This window comes from Uranotaenia lowii, chromosome 1, assembly GCF_029784155.1.
Source record: "Uranotaenia lowii strain MFRU-FL chromosome 1, ASM2978415v1, whole genome shotgun sequence".
Classification (NCBI taxonomy): Eukaryota; Metazoa; Arthropoda; class Insecta; order Diptera; family Culicidae; genus Uranotaenia; species Uranotaenia lowii.
Genome location: NC_073691.1, coordinates 20,219,628 through 20,240,785, shown reverse-complemented (window position 1 = coordinate 20,240,785; position 21,158 = coordinate 20,219,628). Strand labels below are relative to the sequence as shown.

The 21,158-nt window shown below is 39.1% G+C and overlaps 2 protein-coding genes across 2 annotated transcripts; one reads left to right on the top strand and one right to left on the bottom strand.

Annotated features, from left to right (window-relative positions):
• Positions 1-162: 162 nt before the first annotated feature.
• LOC129757568 (phenoloxidase-activating factor 2-like) lies at positions 163-20,617 on the bottom strand. The gene is made up of 4 exons (XM_055754845.1): positions 20,160-20,617; positions 11,210-11,331; positions 966-1,514; positions 163-902 (listed from the first exon to the last, which is right to left on the bottom strand). Exons 1-4 carry the CDS (start codon positions 20,349-20,351, stop codon positions 275-277), a joined length of 1,491 nt encoding a protein of 496 aa, XP_055610820.1. The 5' UTR covers positions 20,352-20,617; the 3' UTR covers positions 163-274.
• Positions 8,251-11,139, top strand: LOC129757578 (mitochondrial import inner membrane translocase subunit TIM44). Its single transcript, XM_055754854.1, has 4 exons — positions 8,251-8,422; positions 8,501-8,599; positions 9,524-10,194; positions 10,255-11,139. The coding sequence occupies exons 1-4, from the start codon at positions 8,420-8,422 to the stop codon at positions 10,778-10,780; spliced, it is 1,299 nt and encodes a 432-aa protein (XP_055610829.1). The 5' UTR covers positions 8,251-8,419; the 3' UTR covers positions 10,781-11,139.
• Positions 20,618-21,158: the final 541 nt, after the last annotated feature.

The window sequence follows — 21,158 nt, the reverse complement described above, 5'->3', positions numbered from 1 at the left end:
GCATCAGACGTGTTTAGAAGAATTTCTGAATTGAGACCCGGAATGACCGTCAGTTCAAGGCAGTCGGCATTTTCTTCTGGCATCAGTTTCGAGGATTTGAGGTAAGAAAATTGAGAACACGAGTTACAAACACATGTTAAAATTTTATTATTTAAACTGTTAGCCAATAAGTATCTTATATTTAATTCTAAATATTTACAAATTTGTTATTCGATGTTTCGATTGGAATAAGTCTCAATTCTTCTGTAATGAATGCATTTTGAGTAAAAAAAATCTAAACAAAATAAACCACATTGTCCTCGAGCCCATCTATCACATTCCGGATCCAGCCCGTCTGATATATCACGTTGGAAAACACCACCGGAACGCCGGTGCCACAGCTCACACCCCAGGACATAATTCCTGCCAAAACGTAGGCTCCCTCACTTTCGCAAACAAGCGGACTTCCTCCAGAACCTTTGCAAGAATCCAATCCCGGCTGACCACCGGCACACAGGAAGCTGTCGTGCATCCGAAACCGTTGCCCCAGGGCCGCGGACCGTTGCAACCGGACCTCACATTCCTGCTTTCGCACCAGTGGCATTGCCGTGAACCGTTGAATTGGTTCCTCCTGATTGGCGCTGGTCGGACTTGCTCCCCATCCAGTAAGGAAACACTTATCGACCTCGGTGAAGCGTTGTTGAACCGTTGGTAGACAAACGTTGCCCACATTGGGCAACCGATCGTTGATATGCTGGGTCAGTATTAAGACCGCAATGTCATTGTAGAGCGAGCCGGAATAGTAGTTCGGATGCAGAATTACGCGACTAACGGTGCGCCTTTGGTTGGCCACTTTCTCCTGTTCGTGACGCCGATCCCAATCGCCGGCCACGATTTGGAAGTTTAGCGGATCGTTGCGGGCACTGAAAAGTTTGAAAATATGGCTTAAGATATTCGATCATACGGTAAAATTCGGATAAACATACTTAGCGACGCAATGTCCCGCGGTAATAACGACATTCGAGGTAACCAAGGCTCCGCCGCATTTGTACAGGAAGCTACCGTTGCCGAGCCGTTCCTCGACGTAAACCGTCCACGGAAACTCCCCGAAGCCGACAGTTCCAGTGAGGTGGTTTTCCAAACTTTCCTCATTTTCGTCCTGAAACAGAACTCGACCACCGATCGAATCCCGCCGTTGGCCGCATTTTTTCGGTTTTACCGGAACCGGAATAACCGGTGTTGGTTGACGAGGTTTTTGGGTAGATGTTGTTGTTGTTATAGGTTTTGATGTCGGAACACGTGGTTGTTCCGTGGGAAAAACAAATTCGGCTTCCGGTTCCAACTGTGCGTTGGATCCGTTCAGTTCCTCGAGTAGGGCTGTTATTTCTAAAAGAATGGCTGCATCTGGCGGCGATTGATTCGCTGAAGAAATCGTGATGTCTTGTAGGGAAACGGGAACCAGAGGCTTCGGTGAGGTAGTTTGTATGATGTAATTTCGACGGCAGCATGTTTTTCCTATGCCGCAAAGTCCATCCCTATAAAATAAAATTTAACTCTTAAGAGAGTTCAGAATCTAGACCTCATATAAAATGTTGATTTCATTAATTCAAATTTCTTGGATTCATTGTAATTTTATGTATGTATGTATAGATCTGCAGCCGAATTCCGGGCAAAAAATGTCGTGAAAGAAAAGAAATTATTGAAGACATTTTCAAAATTTTCTTGTCTTGGAATTCCGGTGAATTTAAAGAAGACATTTTTTGACGTTTAAAAAAGAAAACATAATTTTCAATCTCTTCGGATTTTTTTCGTTGCGAAATTTTCTTAGATTGACATTCCGGTCAATTCAAAGAAGACAATTTTTGACGTTTGAAATAGAAAACGAGATTTTTAATTTCTTCGGCATTTTTGCTTCGGAAATTTCAAAAGACATTTCTTTTCAGTGAGGTTTTTGTTAAATTATACGTTAATACCTATTAAAACTTTAAAATAATGTAGCAAATGATTGGATCATATTACTATGTAAAAAAAAAGTGGTATAAACGCCTAGAAAAAATCGAACTACTTCGGCATCGTCGTTATTTGAGAGATATTAGTAATCCATTTGATATTTCGGATGGAAATTTCGAAAAACTCTTTCGAATGCCAAAATGTTTGGCTGAGAAGTTTATTAACTTACTGGATCAACAATTGAACGCTATCCCATTAAAGGATGACACTTTCGAATGTACAACTATAACATATTTAATCATATCAACACATCCGATTGTTTACAAACACGTAACTTTCTAGATTCATTTTTCAAAACTTCCAATTATGCCTTCAACACTCAACGATATGTTTTTTTCATATTTAATTGCATGCACGATGAACAAGATTTGAAGTATTTTATCTAACAATATTGAATATTGCTGTTATAAATAGTTTTCAGTATTACAAATATAATTTTATTCTAATTACCATGCTAAATATCGGGAAACATGGGAGAAACACGGTGCCAACAAAAAGTCGTTTTGAAAAGTCTCACCGAAAACAAACGTCAAAGACGTCTAGCGGTGAATAGGTGAACTATACTTTTTTCTTCTCTTACATTTGGTTTTTTTTTTCTTTCTCTTTACTTTTTCGGAATCAGCCAAGAAGAAAAGACATTTTTTTGAAGAGAACGACAATTTTAGAATTTCTTTTCTAGAAGAGATTTTCGGAGATTTTCTTCAAGTACCGGAATTCGGCTGCTGGTATAGAATGGCAGAGAGTTTGATACTCTATATCACCACTACGAAGATTTTTTTTTTGTGTATTCTTGCTTCCTGGTATAGGGATGTTCTTTTTTATCATCATTAATTCAACTTTGATGTTTTAGCTTTTTAAATTTTCATTCGAGCTTTCTCTAGGAAACTAAGGATTTCTCTTAGTTTATCTTCATCGAAATTTTGAATCATTTCGAGAAGATTGGAATAACGATTCCAATCATAATGATTTCTTATGTGATTAAATTGAATGCAGTTTAGGAGTGCGTGTTCTGTTGTAAAATTCGTGTTACATAATTCACATAGTTTTGTGTCTCGAATCCTCATTAATCCTAAGTAATAAGGAGAATAGTCGTGTCCGCTATAGACGGTTTAAAGTTCGAATTTGGAAGTTGTTGAATTCGACGTTCCAATACCAGGGTTTAGTGGAGAAATTAGGTTGAAAACCGTAAAATTTGACTCCTTTTCCTTCATCATGTGCCATACTTTTATACCATACATTAGTGGATTCCAGGGCTTCTAGTTTAAATCGATTATATGCATCCTCAAGTCGTAGTTTGTTTTGAAGTATTACTGGTCCATCTAGTCCTTGTTTCGCGAGGATGTCAGCATTTTCATTTCCGTCAATGCCAACGTGGGAGGGGATCCACTGGATTTTAACCTTCTTCGTTGTTGCAAGCGTACATATATCATGAGTTATTTGGTCGAATTGTTTATTGATCATGTCCTTTTTTATAATTTTACAGGCTGCCTGCGAATCCGTGAAGATAACTGTTCCAGATCTAGCTTCATCAATTTGTTCCAAAGCAACTCTAATAGCTAAGAGTTCTGCAGTTGCGATATTCACTTCGTATGCTAAGGAGATACTAATCTTTGTGTTGGAAGACGCGTTATATATTCCAATGCCACACTTATTCATCATTTTGGAGGCGTCAGTGTACCACTGATCACAATGGCTATAATGATTATTTATCATTTCTATGGCAAGTTTCCTCAATACTGTTGGTGAAGTTTCTTTTTTTCTCATTGTTGAACCAATCATATTGTCTTGAATTTCAACTTTCAGTTCGATTTCTGGTTTAGTTTTCGTGTAAATAGTTTGAAATTCTTGAACATATTTAATGAAAATTCTTTCCATAAATGTGTATTTTACTTCACTTTGGATATTTGTAAGGTCTAAGGAGTGTAGTTGTTGTGCTATTAAGTCATTACGATGGATATGTAAGGCTATGCGTTTTTTGGTTAGATAGATCCGTTTAAATTTTAATGGTTCTTCACCAGCTATGGCTGCAAGAGTGTTCACAGGTGTGGTTTTGGTACATCCTGTAGCAATACGTAAGCATTGGCGATTTGTGATTTCTAGCATATCACAGTATTTTTTTGGCGATCCACCGTAAATAACAGTTCCGTAATTAAGAAAGTTACCGTATAAAGCTTTGTGATACAGCATCATTACTCTTGGCGTACCACCGTATTTGATTCCGCTTATGATTTTGAGCATGTTTTGTTTGTCCAATACTTTTTGTTTTAGTGTTTTAATGTGCATACCGTATTTTAGCGTTTGGTCTAATGTTATACCCAAATATTTATAGCTTCTTACTGTTTCTAAAATTTCTCCTCCCATCGTCAAGCAGAGTTGTTTATCACTGTCTTTAAATAGCATGGCTTTTGTTTTTGAGCTATTAAGACGTAAACCCAACTCAGTAGCTGTGGCCATAAAGTTGTCTATTTCGGATTGCATTTTTCTTACAGCTGATTCTAGTGACTTTGCTTTGACGATTTTCAGAAAATCATCGGCAAACTGTAAAGTTGTTACATCTGGGTCGAGATTTGTGTTGTGTAAAGAGGCTGTGTAGATATTAAAAAGAACAGGTGACATTACATCTCCTTGTGGAACTCCTGTACAAATCGTTTGACTGACAATTCCTTGTTGGGTAAAGACCAAAGTTTTCCGATTATTAAGAAAGTTATGTACCCATGTACATGTATCTTTGTTAAAACCATTTGTTAGCATTAAACTGTATAACTTTTCAACGACAACGGTATTAAACGCATTGGAGAAATCGAAGAAAACTCCAATCGTTGTATAGTTTGCTCTGCGTGCTGCTTTGATTAGATTTGTTGCAAAAGTTATACAATGTTCTGTAGACATTCCCTTGCGAAAACCGAACGATAGATTTGGTATGATATTGTTTCTTTCACACGTTTGTTGTATATCTTCCAGAATTGCTGCATTCAGAATTTTTACTACCGTTGGCAGAAGCGCGATTGGTCGACTTGAATCAACTTCATTCGGTGGTTTGTTTGTTTTCAAAATCGGAACTATCTTAATTTCCTTTAGATGATTGTCTAATGTGCCTTTGTGCCACATTTCGTTTAATAACTCTATAATTTTTGTAGCTGATTGTAAATCTAAATCTTTTAATGCACCGTAGTTTAGGTAGTCAGTACCTGGTGATGATGTTGGGGATTTATTTTTAAGGAATTCTTTCCATTGTTGGAAGGTAAGTATTGTTGTTCTTGTGTTATTATCAGGTGGAAGAGGTTCTTTGAAATTTGATGGACCAAAATTGTTGGTAAGGAATTTTAAAGCCATCTCTTTGTTGTGATTGATAGGGTTGTTTTTAGGGTTTGTAACGGGGAGGAATTTTAATCTTCTGACAAGTTTCCAGTTTTCTTGTGAATTTCTTGGATCTATAGAGCCAGAAAGCTCTATCATTTTTTCTTTAATATGCTTTATTTTAGATTTAAGAAATATTGCTGAAGATTTTTTCCATTTGATTAAGTTTTCACTACTGCTGCATCTGTTGTATTCTCGAAGAGAATTTTGTTTTTGTTCATAGAGATCAGACAACTCTGAGCTCCAGTAGTATTTTGGTGTGTAATTATTTATTTTTTTTGTGTTTTTTAGTTATGTCCTGTGAAAGTTTGGAGAGGTCTTTCAGGTCATTGAATTCCCAATGTTTAATAAGTGCCATTTCATCTGATATTTTTCGCTTGTCGTAGTAATATTTTTGTTTACGCCTGATACTCATATCGAGGCAAGTTTCGATAATGAGATGACCACTTCCGCCGAAATTTTTCTCCAACACTTTCCATTCGGCCATATCGAACATGTTTGTAGAGCATAATGTCAAATCAATTGCACTAGAATTTTGATTACTAACTGGAGGAAGAAAAGTAGTAGATCCGGTGTTTAGTAACATCAAATTTGAACCGATGATGGCATCATGTACTACCTTTCCCTTGCTGTTTGTGTCTTGACATCCCCATGACACATTGTGACTGTTGAAGTCGCCTCCTATTAATACTTTTCCGAATCTAGCTATTTCATTGAAAAGTGTTGTGATTGCTGTTTCTAAGTTAGAAATTGTTATTCTTGGGTTAACATATACAACAACTAAAGCTAGGTCTAGCGTCGAAATTGATAGTCCAAGTGTTTCAAAGTTGTCTGATGTTGACAGCTGAATGTGGTCAAACTGGAATTCTTCCTTTAGGAAAATTCCCACGCCCCCAAAGCCATCGGCACGAGGAGCAAGAAGACGATGGTAACCCTGTATGTTCCATCGTTCTGTTAAAAGTTGATCTGGTTTTACCCATATTTCAGAAAGTAGTGCTGCGTCGTAGTTTTGGGTGTAAAGTTCATGTGTTAATTCATTTTTATTCCTGTATTTGTATGTTTGCTTGTAATGTTCTGAAATCGCCGGTAAAGTTATTTGTCTCCCGGAGATCCCACCATTTTATTTAGCTCACCCATGATACAAGCCGATATATCTCCTCCTGTTTTTCCGTGCAATTTTGTGATAGCTTCTAATTTTATGTTTATTGATGATATTATTTGTTTCCATTCTTCAAAAGATTGTTTTTTAACAGATTCCTCTATTTCTTTTTTAAATCTTTCTAACTCTCCTGCCCTATAATTATTGAACAACCCTATACCTCTTGACTCTTCTTTTTCTTCTTCCATCTTCCTCTTCTTTGTAAATTCCTTCTGGTTTAGTCCCAAAATACTGGCTACCCCAGGTACAATTTCTACATCTACATGTGATTGGTTTGGTGTTCTGTTTTCTTTTCTTGTTCTATTTCTCTTGTCATCATAACTCCACTCCTTGCGTTTTTGTTGTAAGTGCTGAGGAAAGTTTTGGCCATTTGCTGCTACTTTAGAGTATGCTTCTGCTGGAGTTGGATAATCTTTTGTCGTTCTTAAAACATCAAAAAAGTTTTCAGTTGGGATTTCAAAATATTGTTTCGCCTCTTGATATGTTAAACATTTCTTTGCCATTATCGCTTGAATGTCATTCTCTTTTTTCCATCGTGGGCATTCTTTGTCAGTAGTCTTATGATTAGCATTAAAACAGTACATACACTTTAAAATATTACATAGATTTTCTTGCGAGTGTTCTGTATAGCACAATTCATACATTTTTCTTTTTTGTCTTTACAGTTTTTGGACAAGTGGTTATAACGTAAACATTTAAAACAAATAATCGGTTTTCTTATGTAAGGCTGTACCCTATGTATCACAGAATAAATGCTGACGTCAGTCGGTAAAGTATTGCTTCGAAACACTACACCCATTTTATAAGTAGGTTCCTTTTTCTTGTCTTTCATTCGATGCATTCTAAATACGGAATCTATTTCAACCTTAGCCTTTATAAAATTTTTGACTTCTTCTTCTTGTAATTCCAGTGGGATTCCGGAAATTACTCCTGTCACCGTTACAAATTGCTTAGGAATGTACGATTTGTATCCTTGCAGATTTAAGTTTTGGCAGTTAGCTAGTCTGTTTGCGTCTTTGATGTTTCCTACATATACAGTTACCTTGTTCTTCGCAGTCTTCCGGATGTCGTCGATGGATTTATCGAACCCGTTTTGGTGAAGTAAAATACCTACTTGCAGTCTGTTCATTACTTTCCTCCTTTCTGTATCCGTGTTTTCCACTATTACCCGATATGGTCGACAGTCTCCATTCTGGTAATTATAATTTTTATATATTTTTTCGATTGTCTTTCCAGGTCCTCCTTTGGTTGTTGTCGCTAATTCCATGTTTTCATCCTCCATCCTGTCCGATGATTCAGCATTTTCCAATGGTTGCGTCAGGTTATGTATTGATGCTGCTCCATCAGGAGCAGCATCCTTGCCACTCATTTTAGTACGGTCACCAGATATATCACTTGTGAGTTTATCACAGATTGAATATCACAGTTTTCCTTAATGACTATTGACACGACAACAATTTAAAATCTTAAAATTTAGTAAAATCTCCGCGTTAAAAAAAGAACATCCACACTCTATCAATGTTTCTTAAAAAAAAAATCCATTGTAATTTTGTTTCAGTTATTCATAAAAATAATTTTAATTAAAAAAAATGCCAATGTTACGCAACGTTGTGATTCATCTAGATCAGTTTCAACGGTCATTTCAAACTGTTTCCAAAGGGAGTGATGAGTGTTGACGCATTGCCAACCAAACGACGTTAAAGTTTTTTCATTCCTTTTTTGTCAAAACGCCTGAAATCTGACGTTTATCAATCGCATGCAAGTGTGCGGAACCAAAATCTGAAAATTGTAACTTTTAGTCCAGACCGCTGTAAAAATGGTTTATTGCTAAGTAAAACCTCCGGAAAACTAAAAAAACAAACGCTCCCGTATAAAATAACCTTGTAGGCGTCCGTAAGAAACCAACAATTCAATATGGTAAGTCCTATCTCCGTTTGAATGAGCGTTTTTCCGAGTGAATCACAACCTCATGCGGTTTCTTCTTCCATATTTCAGCACCGATTAGCCAGAACCGGAACTGTTTTGGCCTTGTATCGGCAAAGTCCGACGGCAGTGCTATCACGGTTTGAGAATGTCGCCCTCCAGTGTAGTGCGGTAAGTTTAATAAGGCATATTTTACGAAACATTCAGATTCACAACCCGGAACATCGCCGAGAAATGTTGCTTTATGATGTAATCCTCATGATTTCTCGTCTCCGTTTTGTGCCCTTCTGACGTTATGTTTTCAATGCGTTTTGTGTGCGTGCTTGTATGGTTGTGTGAGTTGATAACGAATATGACTCAAAACAAACTTTGTAATTTTTTTTGAAAATTATTCAAAATTTTGTAGTTTTTGAAAATGTTATGTTCTAAATTTTAGAAATTGTTAAATTTGTACTTTTGTATAATTTTACTGAATTGTTTCTCAACCAATTCCTTAAATCTCGTGTTTTGTGAATCAAGCTAATTTTTTAATGTATTCTTTGTGATTTTTTGTAAATTTTGTTTGTAAATTATTTCCGTAAGTTTTGTAAATTGTGTGAATTTGACGAGTTTCGTTGACTTTAAAACAAATGAATATTAATTATATATATTATTGAGGACTCAGAAAAAATTAAAATTTCTGTAAACTCTTCAAAAATCTGTAAAAAAAATATAAATTGTAATATTTATTTATTTTTTTTAAATTTTGTTTCATTTAATTTGCAATCTTTAAAATTTCATATTTTGATAATTCAGTTAATTTTGTGAATCATATATTACTTTCTTTTAAATTTTTTGGGAGTTTTTATGTTTTTTGTATTTTTAAGAAATTGTTTAAAATTTCCAGAAAATGTTTAAGGAATGTTGTGTAAATTTTTGTAATTTAAAATTTTGTATTTTGGTTTTTTTTCTTCAAATTTTTGGTTATTTTGTCTTTGGAAATTACATTTTTGTCAAATTTGTTGTAGGATGTATTTTTGCAATTTTCGTTAAATCTTAGTTATTTTTATAAACCATGTATTTTTATAATTCGTAGTTTCTTTATAATTTTTGCAGTGCTACTCCTCCCGACGGCCCGGATTCTTCTCCCAGGTGCTGGACAACATCAAGCAGGAGATGGAGAAGAACAAAGAGATGAAGGAAAATCTGAAAAAGTTCCGTGCCGAAGCGCAGAAGCTGGAAGAATCGGAAGCCCTCAAGGCGGCGCGTCAAAAGTTCAACACCGTCGAGTCGGAAGCCTCCAAGGGAAGCGAAGTGCTGAAAGATAATCTCGGCAAAATACGGGGGAAGGTTACTGAAGTATTGGACGAGGCATCGAAAACGGACTTTGCCAAGAAGGCCGGAAAGATCGGGGAGGAGCTCGGCAAAACCGCCAAAGGAATGGGTGAAACAATTGCCGAGAAAGGACAGGAGCTGGGCAAAACGGGAGCTTTTCGGGGAATTTCCGAAGCAACAAAAGCCGTACGGCAAGAAATCGACAGTCAAGGTATCCAATCGAGGGTTTATCGGGCTCCGGAACAGTTGCGAAAACGAATCGAGATTAATTTGGCCGATGCGAATCGAGTTTTCGAGGCAAACACCGAAGCTGTCGGCATGGAGCTACACAAGGATAGCAAGTTCTACGAAAGCTGGGAAAACTTCAAGAACAACAACGCTTACGTGAATAAAGTTCTCTCGTGGAAGATGAAGTACGACGAATCGGAAAATCCGATGATAAGGGCTTCCAGGTAATGATTCATAGAGTTCATTCAATTGAGAATAATTTAAATAGCAAATAATTTTTCCAGACTGCTAACAGACAAGGTGAGCGACGTGATGGGCAACCTCTTCTCAAAAACCGAGCTGTCGGAAACGCTCACGGAGATCTGCAAAATCGACCCGAACTTCGACCAGAAACAGTTCCTGCGTGATTGCGAGACCGACATCATCCCAAACGTGTTGGAGGCGATGGTTCGCGGTGAGTTGGAAATTCTTAAGGACTGGTGCTTCGAGAGCACATACAACATAATTGCGACCCCAATCAGTCAGGCCCAGAAGGCGGGCTACTTTTTAGATTCGAAAATCCTCGATATCGAAAACGTGGATCTGGCAATGGGCAAGGTGATGGAACAGGGACCGGTGCTCATTATAACCTTCCAAACGCAGCAAATTATGTGCGTGCGGGACAGTAACTTGGTTGTCGAGGGGGATCCGGAGAAGATTATGCGATGCAATTACGTGTGGGTACTGTGTCGGGATCCGAACGAGCTAAATCCGAAATCGGCATGGCGGTTAATGGAACTGCAGGCCAACAGTATCGAACAGTTTGTGTAAGTAGGAAGGGACTTAAGAAATTGTTAGCGTTAAACGTAGCAGGGGGAACCTTACTCCGGGAGCCAGTAAAAATACGAACAGTTGATATCTGCGTTGGTTCGTGTTTTGAAAAACCTTCCGGACGTTAGACCGTTACAAATCTTTGGAACAAGTGATCCGGTTTTATCATCTTGGATCTATCGGAAGCTTTCGGTAGCAACCAGAAAAAATTGCAAGAAACCAGTGTATGTGCGCTATGAGCTGATGATAGCTTTTAACTTTGTTTAAGTTAATGGATTTAGTAAGGAATTGCGCAGATGTAAAGACTATTAAGGAGAGCACTACTACAATAAAAGGAAACTTTTTCGTTTGTACAGTAATTTTGGTTGATGCTTTTGCTAAAATTGTCCGAACAAAAAATTTAATTTGAAATTTTCTAAGTTTACTTACCTTCCCGTGGATATGCTTCTACACTGCTCGTTTGGAACACAGAAACAATCGGGAGTGTCTACAAATGTGTCTTCCGCTACATTGGTGTTTTCACGCAATCGCACGGAATCGATTTCTGTTTCCTGTAATGGAAAACATGAATTGAAATGATTGACATTCTTAGTGAGTTGCATGTTGAAATTAGGCTTTCTGACAGTTTGGCAGGCTGGACCCAACTTTTCAAAGTTTCTAATCGCATTAAGATAGAAAACCCCCTTTTGTAATACGTAAACTCTCATTTTTATAACGGTAGCTAGATTCAAACAAACATTTTCCTCAATGATTGCTGCATCCTTATCAGTCTTAAAGATAGAAATATGTCTAGGCCTCACTACATTCATGGATTACACCATCGATGTCGATTAGGGTGACGCTTACAGGTAGAACAATTTAACAGTCTTAAATTTAGGTTCAAATGATTACCGGTTGGTTGTTTGGTTGTTGGTTGTTTGATTATTCAATATTTTAGGAAAATTGAATTCGCGTATCCCACGTGCGTGGAGAGTAGTGTGGAGTAATTCCACTACTCGCTACCGCAGCGCAACGACAACGGGTAAACGAGCATGTACGCACGAAATATCACGATTGTGAATAAATTTAGCGTTATAGTACCTAGTAGTAGTTTGCTACTCAATAAGAAATGTAAGACTGGCTGTTAGCCAATCGGTAGATTTGCGGTGAATCCCTAATAATCCCTAGGGTCGGCAAGCTTACACAGGGAAATTCGGGAGAGCTAATACGAAAACTCCTCGGATAAAGTTTGGTATCGTTTAATGATGCAGTTTTGTTCACCCATCACTTTCTTAACCTAGCTAAGCTTATATTGTGCACTGGTTTCTTCCTTGACATTGAGCACGGGTTCGATGAGGTCGGCTTGCAAGCTGGCCAACTCTAGCGTGTCGTGTTGAACCCGGTCCCACCTTGGGTGCTGAACCGAGCAATGCTGGCTTTAACGGCAAGCAAAGCGGCGTAGATGTGCCTGACCCCCTACCTACCTACCTAAAGGTCCAGCACCAATTGATCGACGCATAGGCCTGAGATAAAAGATCTCCACTGCTGGCGATCCGGAGCCAGCGTCTCCACTTGCTACCAGCCAAGGTACTCGTCAACTGTGCGGATTTCAGCGGCTAGACAACGCCGCCACGAGCTTCTGGGCCTACCTCTTCGATGCCCATCTGGATTCCCGTCAAGCGCCTCTCTGCAAATCTCGTTTTCATCTCTTCGCAGCGTGTGCCCAATCCATCTCCACTTACGTTCCCGAATCTCGATCTCCAGTGCCTTTTGATAACACCGGCGATGAAGTTCCACGTTTGAGATCCAATTGCCAGGCCACCAAGCGCGGATGATGTTCCGCAGGTAGCGATTCACAAAAACTTGAAGTTTTCGCGTCGTCACAGCATATGTGCACCAAGTTTCGCACCCGTACAGTAATACGGATTTGACGTTTGAGTTGAAGATTCGGATTTTAGTTCGTAGAGAGATCTGGCGTGAGCGCCAGATGTTTCGGAGACTCGCAAACGCAAATCGGGCTTTTCTGATCCGGGTTTCGATGTCTTTCTTGGTACCACGATCAGGCGTAATCTGGCTACCAAGATACTGGAAGCACTCCACTTTCTAAGCTTGTTGCCCAGCTACCATGAAACTGGAGGGATTTCCTGTGTTGATCTCCATCGACTTGGTCTTTCCGACATTGACTTTGAGACCTGCTGCCTTTGAACTTTCACATTTGGTTCACACATGATCGTCCGGATCGAAATCCAGCTTGTTGCCGTCGGAGTGTTGTGTCGATTTTCTCCTGGATCCTGTTCAGGATCACTTTGCAGAGTACTTTGAGGGTTGTACAGATCAAAGTTATGCCACGCCAGTTACCGCACTCTGTTAGGTCTCCTTTCTTCGGGACCTTTACGAGGATACCCTGCATCCAGTCGGCCGGGAATGTTGCAGTATCCCAAATGTAAGCGAAAAGACGGTGCAACATTTGTGCTGAAAGGGCAGGGTCGGCTTTCAGCATTTCAGCAGGGATGCAATCGATCCTAGGTGCTTTGTTGGATTTTATGTTTTTGATTGCGGCTTCTATTTCAGCCAGCGAGGGCGCTTCAGAGGCGCTTCAGAGGGCGCTTCGAGGTGCGTGTTCTGTTGGCCGTCGCTATTCGTGACTCGGAAGAGTTGTTCGAAGTGCTCAGTCCATCGTTTGAGCTGATCTGTTCGATCGGTCAATAACTGACCTCTTCGGTCTTTCAGCGGCATTCTGAGGCGGCGGGAAATGTCATAAAGTAATCGGATATCTCCATTGGCGGCAGCTCTTTCTCCCTCTTCGGCTAGGGAGTTTGCCCAGGCTCTCTTGTCTCGGAACATGCCTGCTCAATTTCGACTTTCGCCTTTCTCCGATCATCGACCATCCTCCAAGTTTCATCCGACATCCATTCACTTCTTCTTCCACAAACTTTACCGAGAGTACCATGGCTCGTCGTGATAAAGGCATTCTTGATTCCACACCACTGTTCTTCGACTGTTCCCTCTGTCGGCAATTCCGAGGCTCGGGATTCTAGCTGTTCAACGTATGCCCTTTACACCTCTGGATTCTCCAACCGGCGGACGTCGTATCGACACCCGACTTTCTCCTCGCGCCGTTGGACACGCGCAACTCTCAGTCGTATCTCGCCAAGGACGAGGTGATGGTCAGATGCAATGTCTGCGCTTCGTTTGTTGCGGACATCAAGAAGGCTCCTTCTCCATTTTTGGCTGATGCAGATGTGGTCTATTTGATTTTCTGTTCGGCCATCTCGGGATACCAAAGTGAGCACATAAGGTCAATGGGGGAAGAGCGATCCACCCATCACCCTGTTGTTGTTGCCACAAAATTCTGCAAACAGCTCTCCGTTTTCGCTCATCTGTCCTAGGCCATGGCGCCCCATGATGCGCACGAAGTTCTGATTATCGGGACCAATCTTTGCATTGAAGTAGCCCAAATGGATTTGAACGTCACCCTTCGGAATTTTCTCTACCACGCTGTTCAGTTGACTGTAAAACTGCTCTTTCTTCTGCAAATCGGCAACGTCAGTTGGCGCATAACACTGGACCATTGCACAGTGGTCCAGAAATGAAATTTAGCGGGAAACAATTATTTGTGCTCTTGCCTTAGGTTTGAGACATTTAGTGTCCAAGACATAGTTGTACAACATCACAAGGCGCTACTTTTGAATGAAACATTTTTAGGGTGGTTTATAAAACTCCTTAGATTCGAAAATTATTTTTTTACTGCAAGGAGATAGCACTGACCACACTGACATGACACTTAGAACAAAAATTCAACCATTTTCTGTCTAATTTTTTGTTGTCAGATTTTGCAGGTTCGCAATACCGACGGCAGGTGGCGAACCTGGAAAATTTGACAAAAAATGCCCTGTGGGAAAAATGGTCCTGTTTTGCCCGATTTTAGCGTAGAAATTGCGTGTTTTATTTTGAAAGTTGGGTGGCATATCCTAACTGGGATAGCATTTCTTCAAATCGATCGATGCGCACTCTGGAATCGACATTGCGTACTGTTGGAAAAATTATCCAGAAAACGAAATCGAGTGTCCTGTCAGTATAGTCAGTGGAGATAGTGCTGTATTGCGTTCAGCAATTATGTAGAACAACATAATTGATGAAACTTTGCAGAAGACTTTGAATGTCTATCTATTAACGTTTAGGTTTTATGATGATTTTTCGTGTACAAGTTAGGGTGGTCCTACAAAAACAAGTTTTTTTGTTATAACTTTGTTGGATATCAACTTATCAAAATCATGTGTTCGACAAGTATTTAGCAAATCATTACGCGCATCTTTTGTAGTCAACAGATTTCTTATATCTGCTGTTGATTCGCAGTTATCATGAATTTTGTGTTCAAAAATGGCCGTTTTGTATGAGCCATAACTTCAAATAGAGCAAACCAAAAAATTCAAACTTTATTTCGTTTGAAAGAACATGTTAAAATCTACATTATATCAAAAAATTGGAGAGGTGTTTTTTGTTTAAAGCTTTTTATTTACATTTGAACTTGACCAAAATTGTCATTTTTCATATAACAAAATATATCACTTTTGCTCTGCGACATGGAATTCTTCTTTGCTTTTGCACCCTTAGTCAATAATTCTAAATTTTTTTCCACTACAAAAGCAGAGTTTCCTATTCATAACCTTTTGTAAAAATTTTGAAAGACTAACATAGCCAGAGGGGCACAAATGAAAAAAAGAAATGAGGATTCTTGATTATTAATGTATAGAACCATAAACTGAAAACAATGAATTACTAACTACCCAACAAGAAAGTCTTGTATTGTATTTTTCTTAGAAGGAGTTATTATTCACTTATGTCCTTTTGACTGTGAAAGCCAGTTTTGGTTTCTCCGGTGATCATTTTGATCAAACCCAAGTAAACCACACAGTTTTCAGTTCAAGAGTTTCGATTATTCGTGATGAACGTTCAAAGGAAAGTTATAGTCGTTCACTGGCTGAAGGGGTCTAGTGAAAAAGATGTGGTTGAAGATCTGTTAAAAATGGATCTGAAGCTTTCGAAATTAACATTGAAAAAGAAATTAATTAATTACATTAATTTGGTGGATCATACAGTGGAAAGGTTGTTGAAATATTTACAAAATGATTCTACATTTCCGGAAAAAATGCTTCAACTGATTTTCAAATGGGGAGCATATGGTAGCTCAAACCACAGCAGGTATAAATTTATTTTGAACGAACCTTTATCTTTTGATCTTCAAATTATTTCAATATAGATTTAATCAATCATTCATTGACGAAGATGATGAAGGAGACATGCGTGAATACAGCGATTCAGACATTTTCGCGGTTTCTCTTGTTCCGTTACGTCTCGTAGATAAATCTAATGGGATACAAAACGTTATCTGGAGTAACGATTGCCCATCCTCAGTGCGTTTGTGCAGACCTATTAGGCTCATTTTTGCTAAGGAAAGTGCAGATCTAACAAGATTCGTTGGAAATGTTCATGAAGATCGCAGATCGTCTTTGTATGGACAAACCCACTTGGAGAGTCAGGAAAACCAATATAGAAGTGAATGAACGGCGTCAAAGTCTTCGAAACATACTAAAAGAACAACTGAACTTATGTATTGATGAGCCTAGGGTCACCGGTGGGAATTCCAATACAGGAAATATTGCCAGGAAATTCTTCGAGAAAAGGATTGAAGTTGCACATATTACGGGACTGAATGTTCAGCTTTTGGAAAAGTTTTACGTGATTTTAACCATTATCAACAGTAGCTCGTTTGAAGGGTATGCTGAAAAAACTCGGGTGCTTTATAATAATTTATATAGCTGGTATCCCGTTCTTCCAACCGTACACTTTTTTTCCGTTTTTCCGTTTCTGTTAACTTTAATGATGATATAAATGTTACGATAGTACGGTTGGTGGTACGGTTATTCCTCACGCAGCCAAAAGTAGTCAAAAATAATTTAGAAAGGTTATATGAAAAATGGCAATTTTGGTCAAGTTCAAATGTAAATAAAAAGCTTTAAACAAAAAACACCTCTCCAATTTTTTGATATAATGTAGATTTTAACATGTTCTTTCAAACGAAATAAAGTTTGAATTTTTTGGTTTGCTCCATTTGAAGTTATGGCTCATTCAAAACGGCCATTTTTGAACACAAAATTCATGATAACTGCGAATCAAAAGCAGATATTAGAAATCTGTTGACTACAAAAGATGCACATAATGATTTGCTAAATACTTGCCGAACACATGATTTTGATAAGTTGATACCCAACAAAGTTATAACAAAAAAACTTGTTTTTGTAGGACCACCCTAACTTGTACACGAAAAATCATCATAAAACCTAAACCTACGATTATTCTTTCGTTTATCGGTTCCCATCTAATGAGAGCCGCGTAGGCCTGCGGGCTTAACAGGAAACCAACTCCTCGTTCCCGAGTAGAATGTTCTCCTCGTATGCCAGAGTAAAGCAGGACTGTGTCTTGTGTTCTCCAGTGTTAGGCCAACGGACTTCGCTCAGTCCCAGAATTTCAAGCTTGAGACGGCTATAGCTTCTCTAGCAAGTTGAGCCAGCTTGCCTTGTTGGGCAAGGTTTTTTCATGCTAAAATTCGTCGCCAAAGTTCCAGGTCGGTCATTTCTTTCGGATTCCGTAACAATTTTATGAATCGGGAGCAGTAGGTTGTTAGCCTAAAGTCCCTATCCCGCGGAGGGCTGCCATCTTGGACCTAGGTGGCGGGAGCCGCATTTCATAAATTCAGCCGCTGGCTGCTAGACAGACGCTGTTCGAGCCGCCCTGACCTGGAGAACAGACGCGTGCGGCCACCTTCTCAATCTGCATGCGACCAAAGCATCCACCGGGGTTGGGTACCCGATCTCCGCTTAGGTTCCTCGTATCCCAGCCGGCACCGCGGGGAGGTAGAGATAGGAGTTGTGAATAAGAGGTGATTTGACCACTATGGAGTCTCGTGTTGCACATTCTCCACCATTTACCAGCCATGGCACCAGTCTATGTGCCCGCCTTGAGCAGAAATGTACGCTCAATCTTAAGTTTTTCACCAAAAGAGCTAACGTTTCTCAGGCCGAAGGTTTTCGAAGGCTTTTAATCGCGCTAAAAACCCTCCTGTTAAACCTTTGATTACTTACACTCATCAGAATTTACCATTAGAAGTACACTGACTCCATGGGTACTAAATTGAGAAGTGATGGTTAACGGCATAAACACGGTACTCAATCTCAACTACCGAATGCAATGACATGTGCTATCTTCAAGATATTTTTAAATAATAATTCTTTCACTTTGATTTTATTTTATTAACTGTGCGAAACTTTTATTCAAAATCATTGTTTATTTTTCAATTTATTTCTGGTAAATTTTTTAGACTAGAACAGATGTTAAAGGTGATCCGGTCCGATCGATAAACTTTCCAACCTGAATCGGAGATCTTTCCACAGCCGAAAGGATTTCCTTTGATGATCATATAAAACTGGGATACTGGATACTGGGTAGCGATGCTCAGGTCCAGGGACGTAAGTTTGTTCTCGGAGAGGTCGATAAATCCTAATTTTGGCATTTCAATTAGCTGCAGCGCCACCACATCGGTAAGTTGGTTTTTCTTGAGGGTTAAAGTCTCCAGAGATGGCAAAACGAACGGTGCGTCGACAGTGATTTTCGCGATGATGTTATTCGAGAGAATCAGGTAATAAAGGCGATTGAAATTGCAGAGCTTACTCATGTCAAGAATGCGAAGTCTGTTGCTATCCAAGCTCAATTTTGAGACGTGAGCTAGAGCATTGACTTTAGTGGGAAGTTCTGTTAACGCATTGTTGCCGAAGCTAAGTTGGATCAATTCAGGAAGATGCCAGTTCCCTACATCTACTGCAGTTAAATTTAAATGGGTAAGAAACAAGCGATTTAGAAATTTGTTTGAAATTGATGAGCGCACGAATTTATGTGAAACCGCATCCAGCAATAGCCTTTTTGTGGGTACGTTATTAAAATAGTTTAAATGTAATGTCGCTATGTCAATGTTACTGAATTGAATATAGTTAAGATTTTTTAACCTGAGTAAATTTCTTGGAAGCTTTTGAATTTGAGTGTCCACCAAGCGAATATCTTGCAGTTCTGAGAATTTGTTTTCAGCTATTTTAAACTCCTCCATTGAACTGTTATGGATAAAAACTGTTTTGCACGTTGTTGGCAGGTAGAAAGTGGTCATAGAGCAGTTCATTATTCTGATATTATTTCCCTGTGAGGTCAGTAGATCAAAGAGGTGCTGAGAAGGCTGAACGATCGCCATATCGCGCAAATTTATAGTGTCCACATTGGATACTTTCAGTGGTGGCCACCGGAAAGACGGATTAATCCATGGCACGTCCAACGTGGTGCATAACTCTCGTCTCGAAGTGGAACAAACCTGAATTCTGGCGCAGATCGATGAAAGCAACAGAGGCATGATGCTGAAATTAACAAGATTGAAGTTTAATTTTTGAGGATTAAAAATTTTCCTTTCATCGAAGATGTCGTCTCTTGACACATTATCGACTGGTTGAAAAACACTGCTGTAACACTGTTAGTAGCATTGTTCATAAAAGAATTATTCTCCTCCCACGGCGACCGTCAAAAAAATCGATTATCGCTTATCAACAAGTAAGGAAGACTTCTAAATCGTTTATAAACAAATCGGAACTTTTTTTTTCCAAAATTCTCATTTCCTTGTTAGGCTAATTACTTAATTTAATTTTCCCGTTTGATATTCTATCACTTACGCAAAAATATAAAACAATCGATGCATCGATGGAAGCTTAGTTTTAGAGTATTGAGCTGCTGAGTAGTTCTGCTTATAGATAACTTCCGAAATTTTCGAGAAATGGTTCGTTACTGTTCGTTCTATTGCGGTTGAAGAACGTTTTCCCAACCAACTCAATATGCATGACGTCGAACGTTTTCGATACGGATGCAATTATTCCATCGTTAGGTATAATTGAAAGATAACTATATGTCATTTTTTTTTATCAATTGAATTTTCATCATCCGATTTTTTTATCATTTGTTTCCAAGGCGTTTAACCTGCTGGAGTTGAACTATATTTAGAATTCAATGGGTGAATTTTCCAGAGTATATAAATTCTGTTACTTCTGGTTTTGTCAGGTTTGGATGAATTTTCTGCATGATCCAGTTCGAAGGACCACACTTATTTATGAGAAAATGATCACTCATGTCATGAAAGTGCATATTTCGTTGCCGTCCTAGCAAGTCAATGCGCTGCACTTGTTCGATCGAAGATCGTTCTCAAACCATGCGCTATCGCATAGCGTCAACCAGTCTGATGGATGAGTCAAGTGAAGCTGGCTGGCATAAGCGATATCATAAATAAATGTAAATCATGGCGTAGAATACTCACGTTATTCACCACCACTGCTTTAACGTCCTTCTCGTCGCGGAGCTGCTCTACCTTCTTGATGAGATCCGTATTGGTCCACCAGAAGCTTCCGTCCAGCTGACCGGCTACCAATGGCAATGACCCCAGCAAAAGACCTTGACCCACTATTAGCACCGCCGTCAAAATACGCAAGGACACCTGATGCGTAGGCATTTTATTTTTCGAAAAACACACCCCACCAAGACACTTATTTAAAATTAATCAAACTTCAGGCGGCAACTTAATCTTAATCACTCAACCAACTATCTACTATAATATAACAACTAGGCTTTTTCAAGGTCGAAAATACGCGCGATCACGTAGCGTTCGATTTTGTTTTTTATTTTATTTTTCTTCAATGCACTCACGGAAAACAGCTATAGGGGAGCAAAAAATAAGCCGCGCGTCCGATTTAGAAGCCGACGGTCAACGGAATGCATCGTCTTCTCGTCGTCGTCGTCGTCGCGGGCGCGATTGCAAAAACGGTTTCAGTTTTTAAATGCGGCATCGATTTGTTCTGTTGTCTGATTCTTAGTTATTCGTTAGTCAGTTTCCAGTCCCGAGCAAGTTTGTGATAGGTCGGGTGTTCTGTCTGCTTCATAGAGATGCCATAATAGTTCGAAGGCGGATGCGTACCCAGCGATGAATCAAAATGTTGATTTATTTAATTTTATTTTTGATGATATTGATGCGATTTGGATTCTAGGTATATCTTCATCCATTGGAACTTGCGGGATCCGGGCTTGGAAAAACTCATCGGATGATACATAAATGTGCAGGATGAGATAACGGATTGAAAATTCTGAATAATTACATTCAATGATTGATCTCGGTGGAGCCTCTTGGGAAATCCCAGACCTTTTATGAAGTGGATGAGTATTCCTTGAATTAAAAGGTGTGATTTGTATGTATCAAATGGGTCGTGGGTATTACTTAAGAAAAGAAGTTGTGGTTAAACAAAAGCGGATAAATTCATGTTTT

Excerpts from the sequence above, each read along its gene's own strand:
- LOC129757578 (XM_055754854.1), top strand. Across the intron at positions 8,600-9,523 it reads TCGCCCTCCAGTGTAGTGCG|TGCTACTCCTCCCGACGGCC; the intron begins GTAAGTTTAATA and ends TAATTTTTGCAG. Across the intron at positions 10,195-10,254 it reads CCGATGATAAGGGCTTCCAG|ACTGCTAACAGACAAGGTGA; the intron begins GTAATGATTCAT and ends TAATTTTTCCAG.
- LOC129757568 (XM_055754845.1), bottom strand. The coding sequence starts at position 20,351 with ATGCCTACGCATCAGGTGTCCTTGCGTATTTTGACGGCGGTGCTAATA. Across the intron at positions 11,332-20,159 it reads AAGCAGTGGTGGTGAATAAC|GAAACAGAAATCGATTCCGT; the intron begins GTGAGTATTCTA and ends TTTCCATTACAG. Across the intron at positions 903-965 it reads GCGGGACATTGCGTCGCTAA|TGCCCGCAACGATCCGCTAA; the intron begins GTATGTTTATCC and ends CAAACTTTTCAG.